The 16,616-nt window shown below is 40.2% G+C and overlaps 1 protein-coding gene across 12 annotated transcripts in view; it reads right to left on the bottom strand.

Moving 5' to 3' along the window:
* Positions 1-16,616, bottom strand: part of ECHDC1 (ethylmalonyl-CoA decarboxylase 1) — a 44,162-nt gene that overhangs the window by 12,377 nt on the left and 15,169 nt on the right. For all 12 annotated transcript variants that reach the window (XM_082307394.1, XM_082307400.1, XM_082307391.1 and 9 more), the window contains 2 exons: positions 13,119-13,171; positions 10,919-10,999 (listed from right to left, as the gene is read on the bottom strand). In XM_082307394.1, the coding sequence (XP_082163520.1) occupies positions 10,919-10,999; positions 13,119-13,171 (134 nt within the window). The remainder of the gene's footprint in view (positions 1-10,918; positions 11,000-13,118; positions 13,172-16,616) is intronic.

Genomic DNA, 16,616 nt, shown 5'->3' with positions numbered 1-16,616 from the left:
GGTCACAGTCTGATCCGAAATTAGATCCTAATTACAGATATATTTTTTGAGCAAGAGTTAATGTTCTTCTGGGTTGGCTGGGACCCAGGCCACTTCGCAGAGGGGAGCAGATGGACCTAAACAATGAGAGCGGCACTCTTCAAAGCAAACCTTAAAATAACCATTTATAACGTGACTCTATCATGCTTTTTCACATCACCCGGAGTCAAATGAAACGCAGAAGAAAGAATGACAAAGTCATATTTTCATCTAAAGACACGAAACATTTGGTTGATGCTAAAATTCTGAAAAGTGGAGTCCTAGATCAAAAAAAGGGAAGATGGAGTAACAAGAGAAGAACTGGAGGCAGAGATGGAACACAGAGCAGAAACTGCTAAATAGACATGAGCCACTTTAGAAGGAATAGTCTCTGAGAATAAACAGGAGCTTAAGGTGTGGATAACTCCACCACTTATTGCCCAAACATTTGGCCATTCAATGGAAGATGAGCCTCCAAAAGGAAAAGAGTCAACTCAAAGAGGCTACAAGATAACCTGTTTCAAAGGAAGCCACTCCAGGGAAGAAACACAAAAATAATATTGTTATTAGAAAAAGATCCTGTGGATAGCAGGAGTTAAATTATAATAGGCAGATACAGAAATCTGCATGCCCCCAAAACCAGCATCTCATCAATAGCAAAGCCTGAACTGAGAAAAATTAAGAAAAGGCCTATCAGCAGCAAAAAGGAGTACGGTAAAGCAGCAGAGCACTCTCTGATCCAGCAAGACCCAGACTAAAACTGGTCCAGACACAGAATCATAGAACCGTTTAGGTTGGAAAAGACCTTTAAGATCATCAAGTCCAACCGTTAACCTGCACTGCCAAGTCCACCGCTAAACCACGTCCCTAAGCACCACATCTACCCATCTTTTAAATACCTCCAGGGATGGAGGCTCAACCACTTCCCTGGGCAGCCTCTTCCAGTGCCTGACTACCCTTTCGGTGAAGAAATTTTTCCTAATATCCAACCTAAACCTCCCCTAACGCAACTTGAGGCCATTTCCTCTCGTCCTATCACTTGGTACTTGGGAGAAGAGACCGACCCCCACCTCGCTACAACCTCCTTTCAGGTAGTTGTAGGGAGCAATAAGGTCTCCCCTCAGCCTCCTCTTCTCCAGACTAAACAACCCCAGCTCCCTCAGCCGCTCCTCATAAGACTTGTGCTCTAGACCCTTCCCCAACTTCGTTGCCCTTTTCTGGACACACTCCAGCACCTCGATGCCCTTCTTGTAGTGAGGGGCCCAAAACTGAACACAGTACTCGAGGTGCAGCCTCACCAGTGAGCAGAGAAGTGAAAAAAGGTTTATTTCTTAAGCACTTCCCTGATCAAAGGAGAGTGGCTAAAAGAAGGCCAAGAAAGACTGTTAATTCGAGAGAGGAATTATGGAGGAAGCACAGGGAAAGAAGCTGTTGCTAATACCCTGCAAGGGGAGCAGGGCAGCCTCAAACAAGACAAGGTAGGCAGGGGCCTCCAAAAGTCTCCTGCAGGTGATGCTCGCTGTCATACTGGCTGCCATCCACACACACGGCTCTTCCAGTCTCTTGCTGGACCAGGATCTCCCAGAAGTCAGCTACAGATGAAGGCTCACCCAGCACATCTGGATTAGGGGTTTTAAATCTAATTTTTTACCTCAGGCTTGGCACTTTCTTGCCTGTGGCTTCACAGAAGCCGGAGAGAGAAAAGCATGCTATAAAAAGCTACATTTCTTCTAAAAGGGATAAATGAAGCTGAATACTGGAAGTTACAAAAAGACTTTTTCTGTAGCAGGAATGAAAAACTGAATTAGATGACAGATCGCAGGGCAAGAAATAGGGGCTCAAAAAAGCATAACTGATTAAAACTCCACAAGCTGTATTAAAGGAAGTAAGACGAGGGTTTTTTTTTTCTTTTTTCAGTCGTTTTTCAATAAACTGTCAGGAAAGAAAATTATTTGGCCAAACCACAAAGTGAATCTGCCCCATTTCCCAGGCTGATACTTCTTGAGGCCCACATGGGATGCTCACAGGGGTTTCCCACCGCCCGGGGTACTATCCCCCCGCGGCGGGCTGTGGGTGCCGGGAGCTGGGCAGCACCACGCAGGGGGGCTGTGGAGATGGGGAGAGGGCTGGCCAGGGGCCTCGGGCAGCTCTCCTGCCGCTGTCACGCAAGGCACTTCGTGCTGCACGCACGCATCGTGCGGACCCTTTGCAAGCTGCCATGTGACATAAAAGCTGTCTGAGCCACACGCCGTTCCCTTGTTCCCACTCTGGTGCCTGAGCATTCAAGTGAGCTGAGGAGACCCAGAAAACAGCAGAAAAAGTAAATTAAAAGGCCTTTCCCAAGTAGAGAGAGACATAGACTTTTTACAATGATACAGTTAGCAATAAAGAGTCCCCAGTCCATGGGTGCTGCCTTGGATCTGTTTGACAACATCCCCTGCGCGCACATGGGGAAGGAGCAGCATGATTTTACAAACGCTTATGAATGCACGCAAGGCTCATACCGCAACTTAAGAGCACACAGAATCAAGAGAATGAAACAGATAGTTACACTGGGGAGCTGTAATTCCCCTGAAGTGTGCAGTATAAACTCTGAAAACATCATGAATCACCACAGCCATAAAGTGGGACCAAAGCCCCATCATTCAAAATGTAGTGCCTGGATCCTCCTTTCTCCGCGCAGTTGTATGACAGCAATCCACAGGGTAGCACCCCGTTTCTCCTCCACTGCAAATGACTGATGTCTTATTGACACTCTCTTCTAATTCCCAGCTATGACTTTATTTATATTACCCTGGTGTCAGTGGGTCCCAGTCACAGGCACGCTGCAACCTCCATTACCATACAACTATTTTCAGAGTAGTTCTCATCTTGACATAGCACTCAGGTCTTACCCATGAAGCAGGTTTTAGCTATTCTTTACAGGCTGCCAAAGTCTCAATACACAAGTGAGTGAACGCCAAAATAATGCTCACATAAAAATTACTCATGCTGGAAATCTAAAATGTTACATGAGTCTTTCCTTCCGAAAAAGGAACTACAGCTATTTGGATTTCATTCAAGCAAACATTTTCAACAACAGATATGCCTTTTAGACTAAAGCAAAAATTTCCATTAGAAAAGATCCAGCGATATTTTACCAGATTCTTCGATGAAAAAAGACCACTTGGAGGCAAAGGTGTTTGATAATTGAAATTTTTAGTCAAATCTGAATGCCACTATTCATCTAGAAATCAAAAAAGTGCACTGGAGCTTGTTTTCAAATTGAAAAGACTGTATTTTTTAAATTATGTGCACACTTTCGTGCAGCATATACACCTGTGTTTGTAACCTCAGTTCCCCATGTCTTTATTTCCATCATATATGTTTATCAAGAGCAAAAGAAAACAGAACAAAATTCTCCTGGACCAAATTCAAGAGTCTCTTAAAGCAGGAACATTTCTGTCATATTCTTTGCTCATCTCTGCTGCTGATACAGAAAGGGGAGGGGGAGCTTCCCACCACTCTGCCTCAGAGCTTGGCATCTAAAATGTCAAAAAGGCAAAGATCACCTCACTCGCCTGAACTCAGCCGACTGGAAAGGAACTGCATTTCTTGACATCAGCCCGAAGAGATGCAAGGTTGGAGTTGCTCTAACACTTTATGATGGATTTGATGTATCACATTTCTGCAACCCACAGCATTAAAGGATTTAAAATATGTTGTAACATCACACTAACTAACAACCCTTCGCAAGACCTAGGGAAACAAGACACACTTTGAAATTCAGCTCTGTCTGCGTGCAGTGCTACTGATGCTGCATTTGCACATGCTACACAACAATTTCTGACTACAGCAAAAAGAGATCACATGCTTATTTGAAATCAGTGGTGATGAAATTATAATGAAATGTTGCCATTTTGTCAGGATACTAGGTTAATAATCTCAAACAAAAAATGCTGAGGTTTGTGGGCTTTGGTTTTTTTTTTTTTTAACAATCACAGTGGCTGTAACCTAAGTTTTAAGTTTTCCAGATATGAAATATGATTTCAGAACTCTTTTTTTTTTTCTTTTTTTTTTGGGGGGGGGGGGGAGACACAGACGCACAACGACATATCTCAAAAAAGGCTTAAATGGAAGGGAGAATTTAACATTAAAATTCTACATTACAAACAGTAACTTAACTTCTTCACCTCTTTTCTTTTTAATGTAGCACATTAGCTATATTGATGGGGAGCCAAAGCCAGCTTCAGATCACTAACTGATGGTATGTTCAGACTAGAAATGTATGTTCACACAAGAAACAGGCACATTTTCAGCAAACTGTAACAGATCCTCCACAAATAGGCCTAAGTGTGTGACCAATTCTCTTATCACCAGAAGTATGATTTCCCCTGGTACCTTTTTATTTACAATCTTGCTCTCTTTCACACACACAAACCCACACTAACTGAAATTGGTTTTTCCTCAGTCTATATATTTGATTTTTGTTTATGAATATGAGTGTATCAGCACACAAAAGAGAACTGGAGGATAACACCTACTAACAGACCACGGATACACTAGAAGCTCTTAAACATTCAACAGCTTAAGCACAATAGGAATTTAATATAAGAATTTATAATTTGATTTATTCTTACTGTCACTGCTGAGTTACAGCCATAGCAATTAATTTCTCACTAACTACGGAATCCAGGAGGAAGTAGGAAGCTGAAGCCACCAAGATTTACAGGTTCAAACAGTCTGCAGTCTTGTTTCACACAATTCCGGATAAGTCCGGATGGAACAGGAACAGAGAGGTCCAGCCAGCAGGGCTCCAAATCTTCACTAAGATATTGGGTTGCTTTGGATTAGAGGGGAAAACTAGAAGCTGGAATTGTGAAGGCAATGTTTACGATGAAAGTAGGTTGAGATCCACACAGCAACACCTGTATACGCTTGCAAAAACCCAGGGAGATTGAGTCATTTGGGGAACATTTGGTCATTTCAATGAACAGTAACTCAGATGTGGACGAGTACCCTTCAGATATCTACAATGTTAACTATATTGCTCCCCAGAGTGATAAAGAGAGGAAGAGTTCATCTTTTCATAGTCCTTCAACAGCACATGACAGGACTGAAAAATGAGATAAGTAACAGGGACTTTGGAAAAACATTCTCTGGAAGCTGATCCAATGCAGTAAAGCAGTTTAAAGCTGTGGCTTCAGGGGAAACTGAGGCTAACAGCGCCCTAGAGCCAAAAGGAGACGACTGTATTCCCATCCCCTCCTGTTCTTTGTCATCCTCTCCTAGAGGCTGAGTTCCTCCTTTAAATTGGCTCTAGCCCTTACTATATCCTTTTACAAACCACTTCAACTCACTGTAAGAACAGGAAATTATAGCCTTTCTGTTGCTTTTTCATGAGATAATTGACTCATACAGGCATCTTCACTGGTGCTTGGCAAACCAGAGGTAAGCAGTGAGCTGGGAATGGGCAGCAGGGACATCCTTCTCCCACATCAAGGTGAGCTGTTCAGGCAGTCTGTCCTTCTCATGAAACCACACCTCAACATAATCCCGCCTCAGAATCAGCAGACTGGAATACGTAAGTGCTTCTCAGCAGTATATATATACATATATATATACACACACACACACGCGCGTATAAAGAATATTTTGGTAGTGAAGATCAGCAATGCAGTGTCAAACTCATACCTGCAGGCAGTTTATCTAAACTGGGGATTAGTCACTTCACAGATGCAAGCATAATGGACAATTTCAGTGCATTTGTACTCTTCCTAAACTAATTTTCCTTGAGCATCGAATGCTTCCCTACGGTGTACCGACAGCCTGGTATCCCAGCAAGAATCAGCATGCATCCAGCTCTGCATTCCCTAAAATCTGTTTTATCTAAGTTTTCCATTATCTGGGCCATCTCTGTTTATTATTACTATGCAGCAGCGAATCAGCTACATACAGGATTGCTCAACAGAAAGGACATAAGATTGCATGGTAGAGGTGGTCTAAAATGTAGACATGTGTTGATAACAAAAATCTCATTCACCCAGGATAAGATGGTTTGGCCTCCCAAAGAAAAAAAAAAAAAAAACAAATTGGAATGAAGTAAATCCCTACAAAAAGACAACTTCAGAAAGAAAACTTCAACTCAAACTCATGCTTTGTTGCTGTTATTTACATTTCCAGTAAAATCCAGTAAAATCCAACAGTGGCAAATTTGAACTGTAGACTATGTGAAAAATCCTCTGCCTGGAAGATTGTAAACAGACAAAATTCAAACCCAAATGAAAACTGGTAATAAAGAAAAAAACAATACCAGTCCCTAAATACAAGCCTAAAAATACAAGCTCTCAAGCCCATTTCTAGCAGTGCTGCAATTACTTAACCATATGTCAAGTGTGCCAGGTCAAAAATAAGAACTGCCTTCTTAAAGGCAGGCAACGTGAAACTTTTAAAACCATACTCCATCTCTCTGAAAATTTGTCAGAAAATTGCACTAACAAACCTCCCAGGGCTCTAAAAATGTGAAGTGATGCATGACTGCAATGGAATTCTAAAATTGCCAACTGATTTGAAGGAGGTTTTACATATATACACACACACACACTGCGCACATATATATTAGAGAGAAAAAAATTATGTAGTTAAAAAAGTGATCTATGGCCTATAGCAAGCACCTGAAGCTGTGAGAACCCCCTCTCAGATTTGGCTACTGATTCTTCTGATGATGGGCAGCAACGTTACGGAGTCACATCTAATGAAAAGTGCTTTGTCAGCCTGGACTTTGCAAGAACTCATGAATATGTGAGCCCCATCCCGTTACATTCATATCATGCTCTGCCCAGTGAAAAGAGCTACTATGTACTGAGGCACCCTTATTTCAAACAGCAGCATCTTGTGTACCTAAAAGCTCCTCCTGATAAAACTAAAAGCCAAAATCCTTGCATACAGTGAAATACTTCCAAAGAAGACAACGTGTTGTGTTCTGACTCTCTGAAACCTATTCTTGGAAAAGCCTGCTGTAGAATACTAATGTCTTTACAGCTACCCCCCCCACATCCCCCCTTTTTTAAAGGAGCAATAACTGAAAAGTCCGTCATAGTGGGCCTACATCTATGTAGTGGTTATATTATCTTCTGCTCTTTTCATTTTGTATAAATTACATTTATTGCACTAAATGCATGCTTGTAAAAGTAAATAAACACAAGTCATCAAAAGAACACACGCAACAAAAGCTATTCAATAACAGTGCATTTCATTGTATCTCTTATTAGGCGTTTTATGGAACATGCCTAATACCTTAAAACGTGATACTAAACATGCCTACATATTTCACAAAAATACAGAAAACATCCAATTAAAATGCAGCAAGGCCAATTTTATATCAATGCAGTATTATTAGCATAAGTTTCTTCCCTTGTTAAAAGCTTGATTCTGCCATTCCAACAGATATAGGGCAGAAGTCTGCTCAGAAAGCAAATACCTCTCTAAATCAATGGTGGTTTTTACAAGGTAGGATACTGCTCAGCACTAACAAGAGTAATGAAACTGTCCCTTTGTGATTTAACTGTGCGACATCAACTACAGCTGAAGAAATTATAGTTGATTAATTTATGTTCTAAAAAAAGAAAAGGAGAATATGCTGCCTCTACCCATGAGCCCACTTTGAAGTCAATGGTAAGAGAAGTGGGTAGCTTTGCATCTTTGCACTGCCATCCTCTGCCTGGAGACACCACCTTTTAAAGGGGATTTACATGGCACTGGCACACCTCTATTTTGACTGCAGCAGCATTAGAGAGGAAAAAGGGGACGGAGGGGAAGAGAATCTATTTTTCAGAAGCACTCAGCTATAATGGAAGTCCATTTGCCAAGTGACGTAGGACCAAATTTTCAAAGTTGTAGATGTGTCTAAAAGATCTACACAGACATCGTCCCACTGAGATTTCTCAAAGGCACCAACGTGAAATAGAAGACAACAGCTCAGAATTCAAAGTTAGTTATTCTGGCTATTGGCTGGTAGTGCAGCTACTGTGCTCAGAGACTACCATGTTATGATAATTGCAGAAATAGATTCATTACTGAACTGTCTCTGCCCCATATCTAATTGTTAGCTTATTGCCCAACCCACTACAATTCTTGTCCAAATTCCTTAACCAACCCTGCCAAATCAGTTCTCCTTAACTTCATGCATTGTGCAAGTACAAGATACACTTCAAGTTTCTTTATACAGGGAAATCAGCACAGACAGTTCATTTCAATTATTTGTAAAATTGCATCAGTGAATCCAACATCACGGTCATTTGTGCACTTCACTGGAATGGCTGTGGTGTCATGCAGAACTGCAACGTACACTGACATTTGGCAGCAGAACCCACGAGCCATCTTCACAAGCTCAGAGAAAATATTCAACTGTGGCACACTGAAAAAAGGTCTAAGTTTCTTGAAACTGTACTAAAAAGCTCACCTGTCCAAACAAGTTTCGTACCTGCACGGTTCTACATTACTCAGTTTTACAGAAATAATTGAGATAAATAATTACAGTGCCAGAAAGCTTATCTTCCCAATTTTCATATCAGAAAAAGTCTGAAAGGATTTTAATTACCTTGCATTTGTCTGGACAATTTTTTTTTCCCCAATCGCATGTTTATGATCTTTATAAGGATGTTGCTTCTTATGGAGAGTCATACTGTAACAATCCATAAAGCAGCTAAGACTGAAGATGTTTTGAGAAGACCTCTTGCTCCAGATCAAAGGTGGAGTGACCTAAGATGGTTTCACTTTTCATCACTGTCCTTATGCCAGCAATAAATGTGCCAAGAGTTCATGCAAGCCCTCCCTAATGCAATTTTAAATGAGCTGGCTTAAAACAGAGTAAGAGACAATCAGCCGTAAGAACTGCCACTGGAAGAATACATCAGTAATATCTTAAACTAACTCAGCTATTTTAAAATTGGATTTGTCCACACCTCTGCTTTAGTAGAGATCTGCATCATGCTGCCAGAGCACATTTCAGCAAAGGTACGTAAACCATTTTGGTTCAAGTGAATCACTTCAACAATAGCAGTACAGTTCATGTAGTACAAACTGGCAGAGATAAAAATTAGGCAATATTTCAGGCCAATACCAAGCACTTTGGTAGTTTACACGGTAGCTGTGAAAAACAGCAGTGGATTTGAAAATTTAGAATTAAAAGCAGCCACAACTCACTCATTTTGTTCTTAAAAAGAAAAAAAAAAGTCTGAACAGTTTCTTCAAGGAAGAGAACAAACCTCTCTGATTTCTGTTCTCAAATTCCTCTTTTGGAATCTAGTGACTCAGGACAGAATACCTGTTCCACTAATATCTGCTCAGAGACCTCAAAAAAACCCCAAGATTTTGTCCCCCAGTATTAAAATTCTCAAATTCAGGAGCAATAGCAGCACAGAGTATGTTTCTCTATCTTGTTGTTGTTATTAATTAAGTACCATTTGCTGCTCCTGAATTACTACTATTTAGTTGCACTGGATGGGTGTGTTAGAAAGTAATGGAAGATGGATCAACAGCTGTAGTTATTATGAAAATTATGGCAGCACATCAGAGGAATTGCAGCTGCTCAATTCATGCAAATAAGAGCTACTTGACAATGACTATAATTACACAGTATGTCAAACAACATAGCTGGAGCAAAAGTAGAGACTACATATTTTAGAAAGCCAAAAGATTTTCATTTCATTACGTTCATATTCCCTAAACTCCTATTTAGGGATAACAGGATTCACTTTCTGTCAATGGACTCACAGATACAGAAAGGCCTACTAAGTCTCCCAGGTGCAGTCTCCTGCCAACGCTGCAGCTGTCAAACACGGTACCTCTCTGCGTGTTTACTGGGCATTTATAATACAGCCTGTACTCAGAGGCCACAGTCAGAGCTGGGCTTCCAGTCCACCAGGTGCTGTGTAGATACGAAGAAAGTTCCAGCTGCATCTAGTTTCAAAGCAAAGAAGATTGCTTCCGAGCGGCTCAGACAATGCAGATACCATCTCCTCTATCCAAAGCCTGTTCCTGATACCTGGAACAGCACTGTAATACTCTAGTTTACTTTGCTTATTATTACTTATGAGTAGAAGTACTTTCAGGTTTTTCTGGACAATTCCTTTCCCACTTCAGGCGCTAAGGCTCTCTTAAAAAGCACATTTCCTTCTCTTAGGCAAAAACTTCACTAAAAGCTCCTCATTTTCAGAGAGGCGGCGCACAGCACTTATCCTGTTACATCTGTAGGCTGCTTGCACATCAGCAACTGTTTAAATAAAGTGACATTTTATTATTTTAGTTTCTTCCAGTTCCTGTTCTGCATTCAGCCTCTTTAATTAAAGCCCTCTGTTTTTCACTAGTTGTTTCATGCTGGCAAATCCCTGCACCTGCATGGGAAAAAAAAAAAAAAAAAACAGGGACAGAACCTCATTTGCTTTCCTCTGCATCTCAAACTCGTTTCAAAAACTGCACAGCACAAAGTTATGTTAGAAATAATAAACCCAGAACACAAATACCAGACTAATGGAGAGTTTTATTTATTTATTTTTACTTATGACAGCCACATAAAGACACATAAGGGGATATACAGTTTTGCAGTCCTACCTCTCATTCAGGGGTGAGAAGTTGGACCCACTTGGTCTATAATACAGTCAGTTGCTAAAGCTCCTCACTGCTCTTGTTTTACACAGTGATTCAAACTGCATAACCTGACAGTAAATAACCTTTCCTCTGTATTATCAGGAAACCCAAACTTTTTTCCTGTGAAGTCTGCTGACAAAGCCCAGTTCCTAATGCCTTGGAATTCAGGGACCTGACTCCTGCTAAAAGTGGTACCTCAAGCTTCCCACGTTTCATCGGTACAGTCATTAAATCACTGACCCAACAGGACAGCTACTCACATTGTTGATCTTACCTGAAATCACATGCCGTGGTAAGTTCTGCTCCTCCTCCAACAGCTTTTCCTTGGACTAGTGCAACACTGATCAAAGGTAACCTACACAAGAGAGTTTTGTAACCAAAATTCATGCTTTTAGTCTCCTAGAAATTACAAAATGATTCAAGCAAATAATCTCTATAGTAAAAGATGAGAAAAATATACTGTTCCAACTCATTCAAATAACTACATCTTTGTGGGTAAGTAGCACAATACCAATTCCACTTGTGCTAAAATGATTATTCCATCATCAATATGGAATCCCAAAATGAACAGGAAGACAGATATATCAAATGGAATCAAAGTAAAGAAGATCATGTGTTATGTTATGAAAAATACACACTACATTATACCTAAAAAGACCATCTGCAAGGAGTGTCAGGACAGCGAGACAAGACCCTACCCTAAGCCAGCACACTACAGAAAGCAGTAGAAAGGGCCATGAAGAACTGCATGGCTGGGTTATCTAAAAAGAATGAGATTCAGCATGATACCTTCAGCCGCTTCTTCAGAGTGCTACCATCTCAGTCATCAACAAAGCTTTTTTTTGGAGGACAAAACCATCCTTTGAGGATAGCAACAATCTGTTACCTTTGATGGTGTTGTATTTAATCATGCTCAAGGTATTTAATCACGCTCAAGGTAATTCAAAGGAGAAAAGGAAGGAAGAGTATGTAGGGGGAACCTCTTTCCCCACTGCCATTGTGAAATGAATGCTAATGAACAGTGACTGACTCAGGATAAGCCACGTTCCCTAAGAAATTAAGACAACCAGTTAGTCCCAGACTTCGCACGCCGATACACCTGTTCCATCTTTTCTACGAAGAGACGTTTAACTTATTGAGCAGTTTTGAAACCACATTTGGAAGTCAGCTTCCCAATCGTAGAATCATAGAATCATTTAGGTTGGAAAAGACCTTTAAGATCAAGTCCAACCGTTAACCTGCACTGCCAAGTCCACCGCTAGACCATGTCCCTAAGCACCACATCTACATGTCTTTTAAATATCTCCAGGGATGGGGACTCAACCACTTCCCTGGGCAGCCTGTTCCAGTGCCTGCCGACCCTTTCAGTGAAGAAATTGGTTTTACTTCTACTTTAACAGAAGCACCAGCAATTTCTTATGGCCCAAGTTCACTTACCAGCTGCAGCACACTTCATACAATACATGGCACAAGTGAACCCACTGGAAGAGAATAACCTAACTTTTCCTATAGTCTATGGGGAACCAGAAAATATTGGTCCAAATCCCCTACATCTACATTCTGATCCATTTGAGGCACCTCCTTCAGGATCACAGTCGGCCTCAGCTCCCTCTGAGGAAGATTGATCCCATCTACAATAGGTGCCCCCAGACAGCAGTTCAGTGCTCCCCCTGAACTACAGCCTCAACATACTCTAAATCAAGACACCTGAGATGAGGGCTTAATCTTCATACGTGTTCCTCCTCTCTGCTTTGTCCCATCAATTTTGATCATACGCAGACCTACTTATACAAATGGATTCCTTACAGTACTACTACTACTAAGTCTCCAATCTCCTGGGCAGCTTTACAGAATAATGTTAACTCGTAACACTTTCTCATCTAGAGTATTTGAAAACAAAGAATATTTATCTTCAAAGAGCTCTGAGCAGAAAAAAGCCAGACTCTACCACACATGGATTTAATAGAAATGTGATTTCTTAAGGGAAGCTAAATCTAATGGAAAGGAAAAAATGTTTTTCAGAAGTACCAGATGGTAGAACTGAATACATTCCTCTTATGAAGTGGGAAGATGAAATAAATATATGAAATAAATGTTACCTGCGTAGGCTGCATAAGCTGGCCCTCCTTGTTTTTTAAGAGCTACCGATTTCCACTGAGTTACAGAAGTCAGCTTCGGAAACTTTGAAGGCCTAGATTTCCTTAACTCTAGGTATCTCCTGGCCCTCCACATACAAGGCTGTAGGGTTTTTTTCTGTTCCAATCTCTGGGAATTCTAATAGTTGCAAAATGTCAAGGCCTAATTTAAATCCATAAATACCTACCTGATTAACATCTGTGAATACAAGGTCTGGGATTCAAAATTACATACTTAAAACTATGTATTTAACTTTAAACATCTTGTTAAAGAGTTAGCCAAAACATATTCCAATCCTTATAATTACTTCATAAAGAAGGGTAAATAAAATATATTACCTCATGAGTCTGGTTAAGATGTTTTGCATAAACATGCACATATTCATCCCATCCTACAAAGAATAGGAAACAAATTTTAAGTGATCCTAACGTGAAGCAATTAAACACACATGGAGCAGACAGGAATATTCATTATATTTATCCTAGCTGGGTTTTTTCTCTTTGGTTAATCTTGCCTGAATTCCAGCCCAGCTCCACTATGTACAAATAGAAAATCTAGTATAAATCAGGTTAAAAAAAAAAATAAAAAATCAGAACTCAATCAATTTATATGAATTTCAATTCTAATTAAGCCACTGTTAATGTAATTGCAATATTGAATTTCTATGATGTGAAATTTTACATCCTTTCCTCTTCATTTCTTCTTCTCGCTCCCAGTTAAACACCCATAAAGCTGAGTTTTAGAAGTCTGTATAGGACTGTAGAGCACTGCATACTTTTTACTGTTCCAAATCCATAAAGTTTTAGACGAGATACAATTTACTAACTACATTTTTTTATTGCTTGGGCCAAAAGCATTTCAGCCAAAAAAAACCCATACCAACCAGAAAGAAGATTCTTCTTATTTCTCTCCTTTATGTTTTACATCAGCTTGCAAACAAAAGTGAATATGGAACAATTGTTCCTTTCTCTTCCAGTACAAGAAGTAAGAGGATCCAAATAAAATCAGTTGCTGCTAGGTTCAAAACAAATATTTCTTCCTACAACATGTAGTTAAACTGTGGAACACTTTGCAGCAGAGCATCACAACCTCCAAAAGGCTACATGAATTCAAGAACAACTAGATAAACTCACAACAGAAAATTCGACAAAAGGTTATTAAATACAAGGTAACACCTCAAGCTCTGGAAGTCTTAGTCACAAGTTGCTGGGGACTAAGAGAATATTTTTGAAGCAAAATCATTACCTATCTGCCTTCCCTGTCCTTATATTCTTTCTCAGGCATCCAGTATTGACCAGCAACTCGACAAATGACTCGACAAATTTAAAAAAAAAAAAAAAAGTTTGGACACCATAGAAGTAAAAAAACAGTAGGTAACAATTTCAGCATGTCTTTCAAAAAAACCCAACCAAACAAAAACCCAAAAAAACAAACAGTAGGAAGAAAAAGAATAAACAAACATCTCTTTATTGGCATTTACTAATTTCTAAACCACAGTTTTGCAGGAGTTGGCAAGTTAAAGAATGTGCCTTAATTAAAAGCTTCTGACTCATACCTCAGGGAAAGAAAAGATATGCAGTAAATCTTCAGTATCTTGGAACAGGACCTTGAAATAATAGTAGGTCGACTTCAGTTGACTTATTGTCCATTTATTCATGCATTCCCAAGATCGACTCTGCCCAACACCAACCAGCATTATGGTGTTTAGGGACAGGTCTCTGGCAGATATAAGCTGCCATGACAATCGCTACACAGGAACCAGTGAATTCAGTTGCATTACATTAAAGGCCTGCTTGAAAATTTCTGCACATGTTGATTTATAGAGGCTTTTATTTGTCACTGTAGCAACCTCCTACATCCATTAAGACCAGTAGCAACATTTCCATTCCAAATTCAAGAACAATCAATCCTCCATGATAGCTGTCTTAGCACTTCTAATCAGGAAGAAAAGTTCAAAACCCACATACAAGGTACCAGTTCTCGGACATGGACTTGCACAATTTCCATACTACAACTATCAGGATGAAGCTGCAAAAAAGCTCTTCAGAGAAAGTAATTTTTCACTTCATCACAGCAGAGTCCTTGCATTCAAACTGGCCATCTGAATTCATACCAAAATGGTAATTAAAGATTAATGCCAGAACAGACCAGCTTGATAAACTCAGTTATGTCTGAGCAGACAAAAAGAAAGGTCTTCATATTCTCAGGTGATGGAGAGATCACTGGGTATCACATGGAAAAAAATGCCTGCACAGAAAACACCCTGAAAAAAATCACAATTACTTGAGTCCTGGCCAACGTACCCTTCAAACCTTCCTGATGAGAAAAATAAGGCTACTAGTCAGAGTATTTTATCTGAGTAAGAGAGGTGTTCACTGGAGTCTAGTGGAATAACCACATTTTCAGCTCTAATACCGTCCTTGGAGTAAGAATAAAACTAACAAGCAGCAAGTGAGGTAAAATACAGAATGCACTATGTATGGCAGAAAAGGATTAACAGTTTGCAGTGGGGCTAGGGGAGGCAGGGAAGAAGAAAGTCACCTTCATGAAGTAGAAAACTGTACCCCTGGCTCTTTTTGCTGGAAGAGCCTGGAGTCCACGTTCACTACAGATAGAACAGTATTTCCAGACCACCTCTAACTGCTCGGAAGTCCTCCCTCTGTGGCTTGCTGCTCGGGAACCTTTGTTCTAGGGCTTCTAGACAGGGACCAACGAAAGTGAAATTCTCCTTTGTGCCTCCCTCCTCTCAGCTGTCCTTTCAAGAGCTTCTCCTGCTTTTCAGCTAGCCAGCTTTTCAAGTCTCACTCCAGAATGAGGTTATTGCTCTTGGGAACCAGGCTTACAAGGAGGGGGGCGGGGAATTTTTTTTTTTTTTCTTTTTTAGATTCCACTATTAATTTGCCCTCTATGATTTGGTCATGTAATGTCCAAACTCGCCATGTAATGTAAACTTGCCAAAGAACAGGTAGAGGACCTGGGTTTGTTTCAGGGTTAGGAACAACTGAATATGGGAGACGTCAGACAAAGAGGAAGAGGAGGAGGAGGAGGAAGAACAGGAGGAGGAGCCACTAGGGGGCACGAAAATCCTTCAGCATTCTTGGCCATTACTCTGCCTTTCCTGCACCATAGGGAAAGGCAAACTATATCGTAGATTATGAAAAATACGATCTCCCCTCAACCAACAAGTTGAATAAAAGTGTTTTCTATAATTACTAAAAGCTATGGGCTAAAGCAGCCTTGCAAAAAAATAAAGGAAAAACATACCAGTTCAGGCACGAAGCTATTCCCTTTTTTTTGTTTTTTGCCTTAGGGATGCCTGTGGACAGAAAAGTTAACCTAATGCTCTTTTAACCTGAAACCAGACAAACTCATCTGCAATGAGTTAGAGAGCAGAGGTCTGCAAGACTAGAGAACAGCAAATGCTATTCCTTATTCCATTAAAGTTTTATTTAATAAAGACTATTAAATCCCATCAAACAGATGGTTTCGGAGTTGGCTATTGTAAAGAAACTCTCAGTTCTGGATAAATAGTTTGAACTCTCCCAAAGAAATAGAAAGCAATGATGTTTAACTATTCTTGGATCATTTCTGGTGACTCTGAAGACATATTTCAGCACTAGCATGAGATCTAGATTCTTTCCACATAATTTTCAACAAAGTTGTAATTGATACCTACGCATTTCATTCTGCCCAGTATATCCATTATGGACCCTAATCCTTACAAGAGCCCTTTCTGCCACTGCAATGGCTCCAAGTGATTTGTATAAACATATGGACAGAATACTAAATGTCCAAGAGAGTATGGAAGCAGAATCACTGAGGATTACTGAATGCAG

The sequence above is a fragment of the Platalea leucorodia genome, assembly GCF_965183815.1.
Source record: "Platalea leucorodia genome assembly, chromosome: 3".
Classification (NCBI taxonomy): domain Eukaryota; kingdom Metazoa; phylum Chordata; class Aves; order Pelecaniformes; family Threskiornithidae; genus Platalea; species Platalea leucorodia.
Note: the sequence above shows the minus strand (reverse complement) of the source record. Positions and strands in the feature narration are given on the sequence as shown.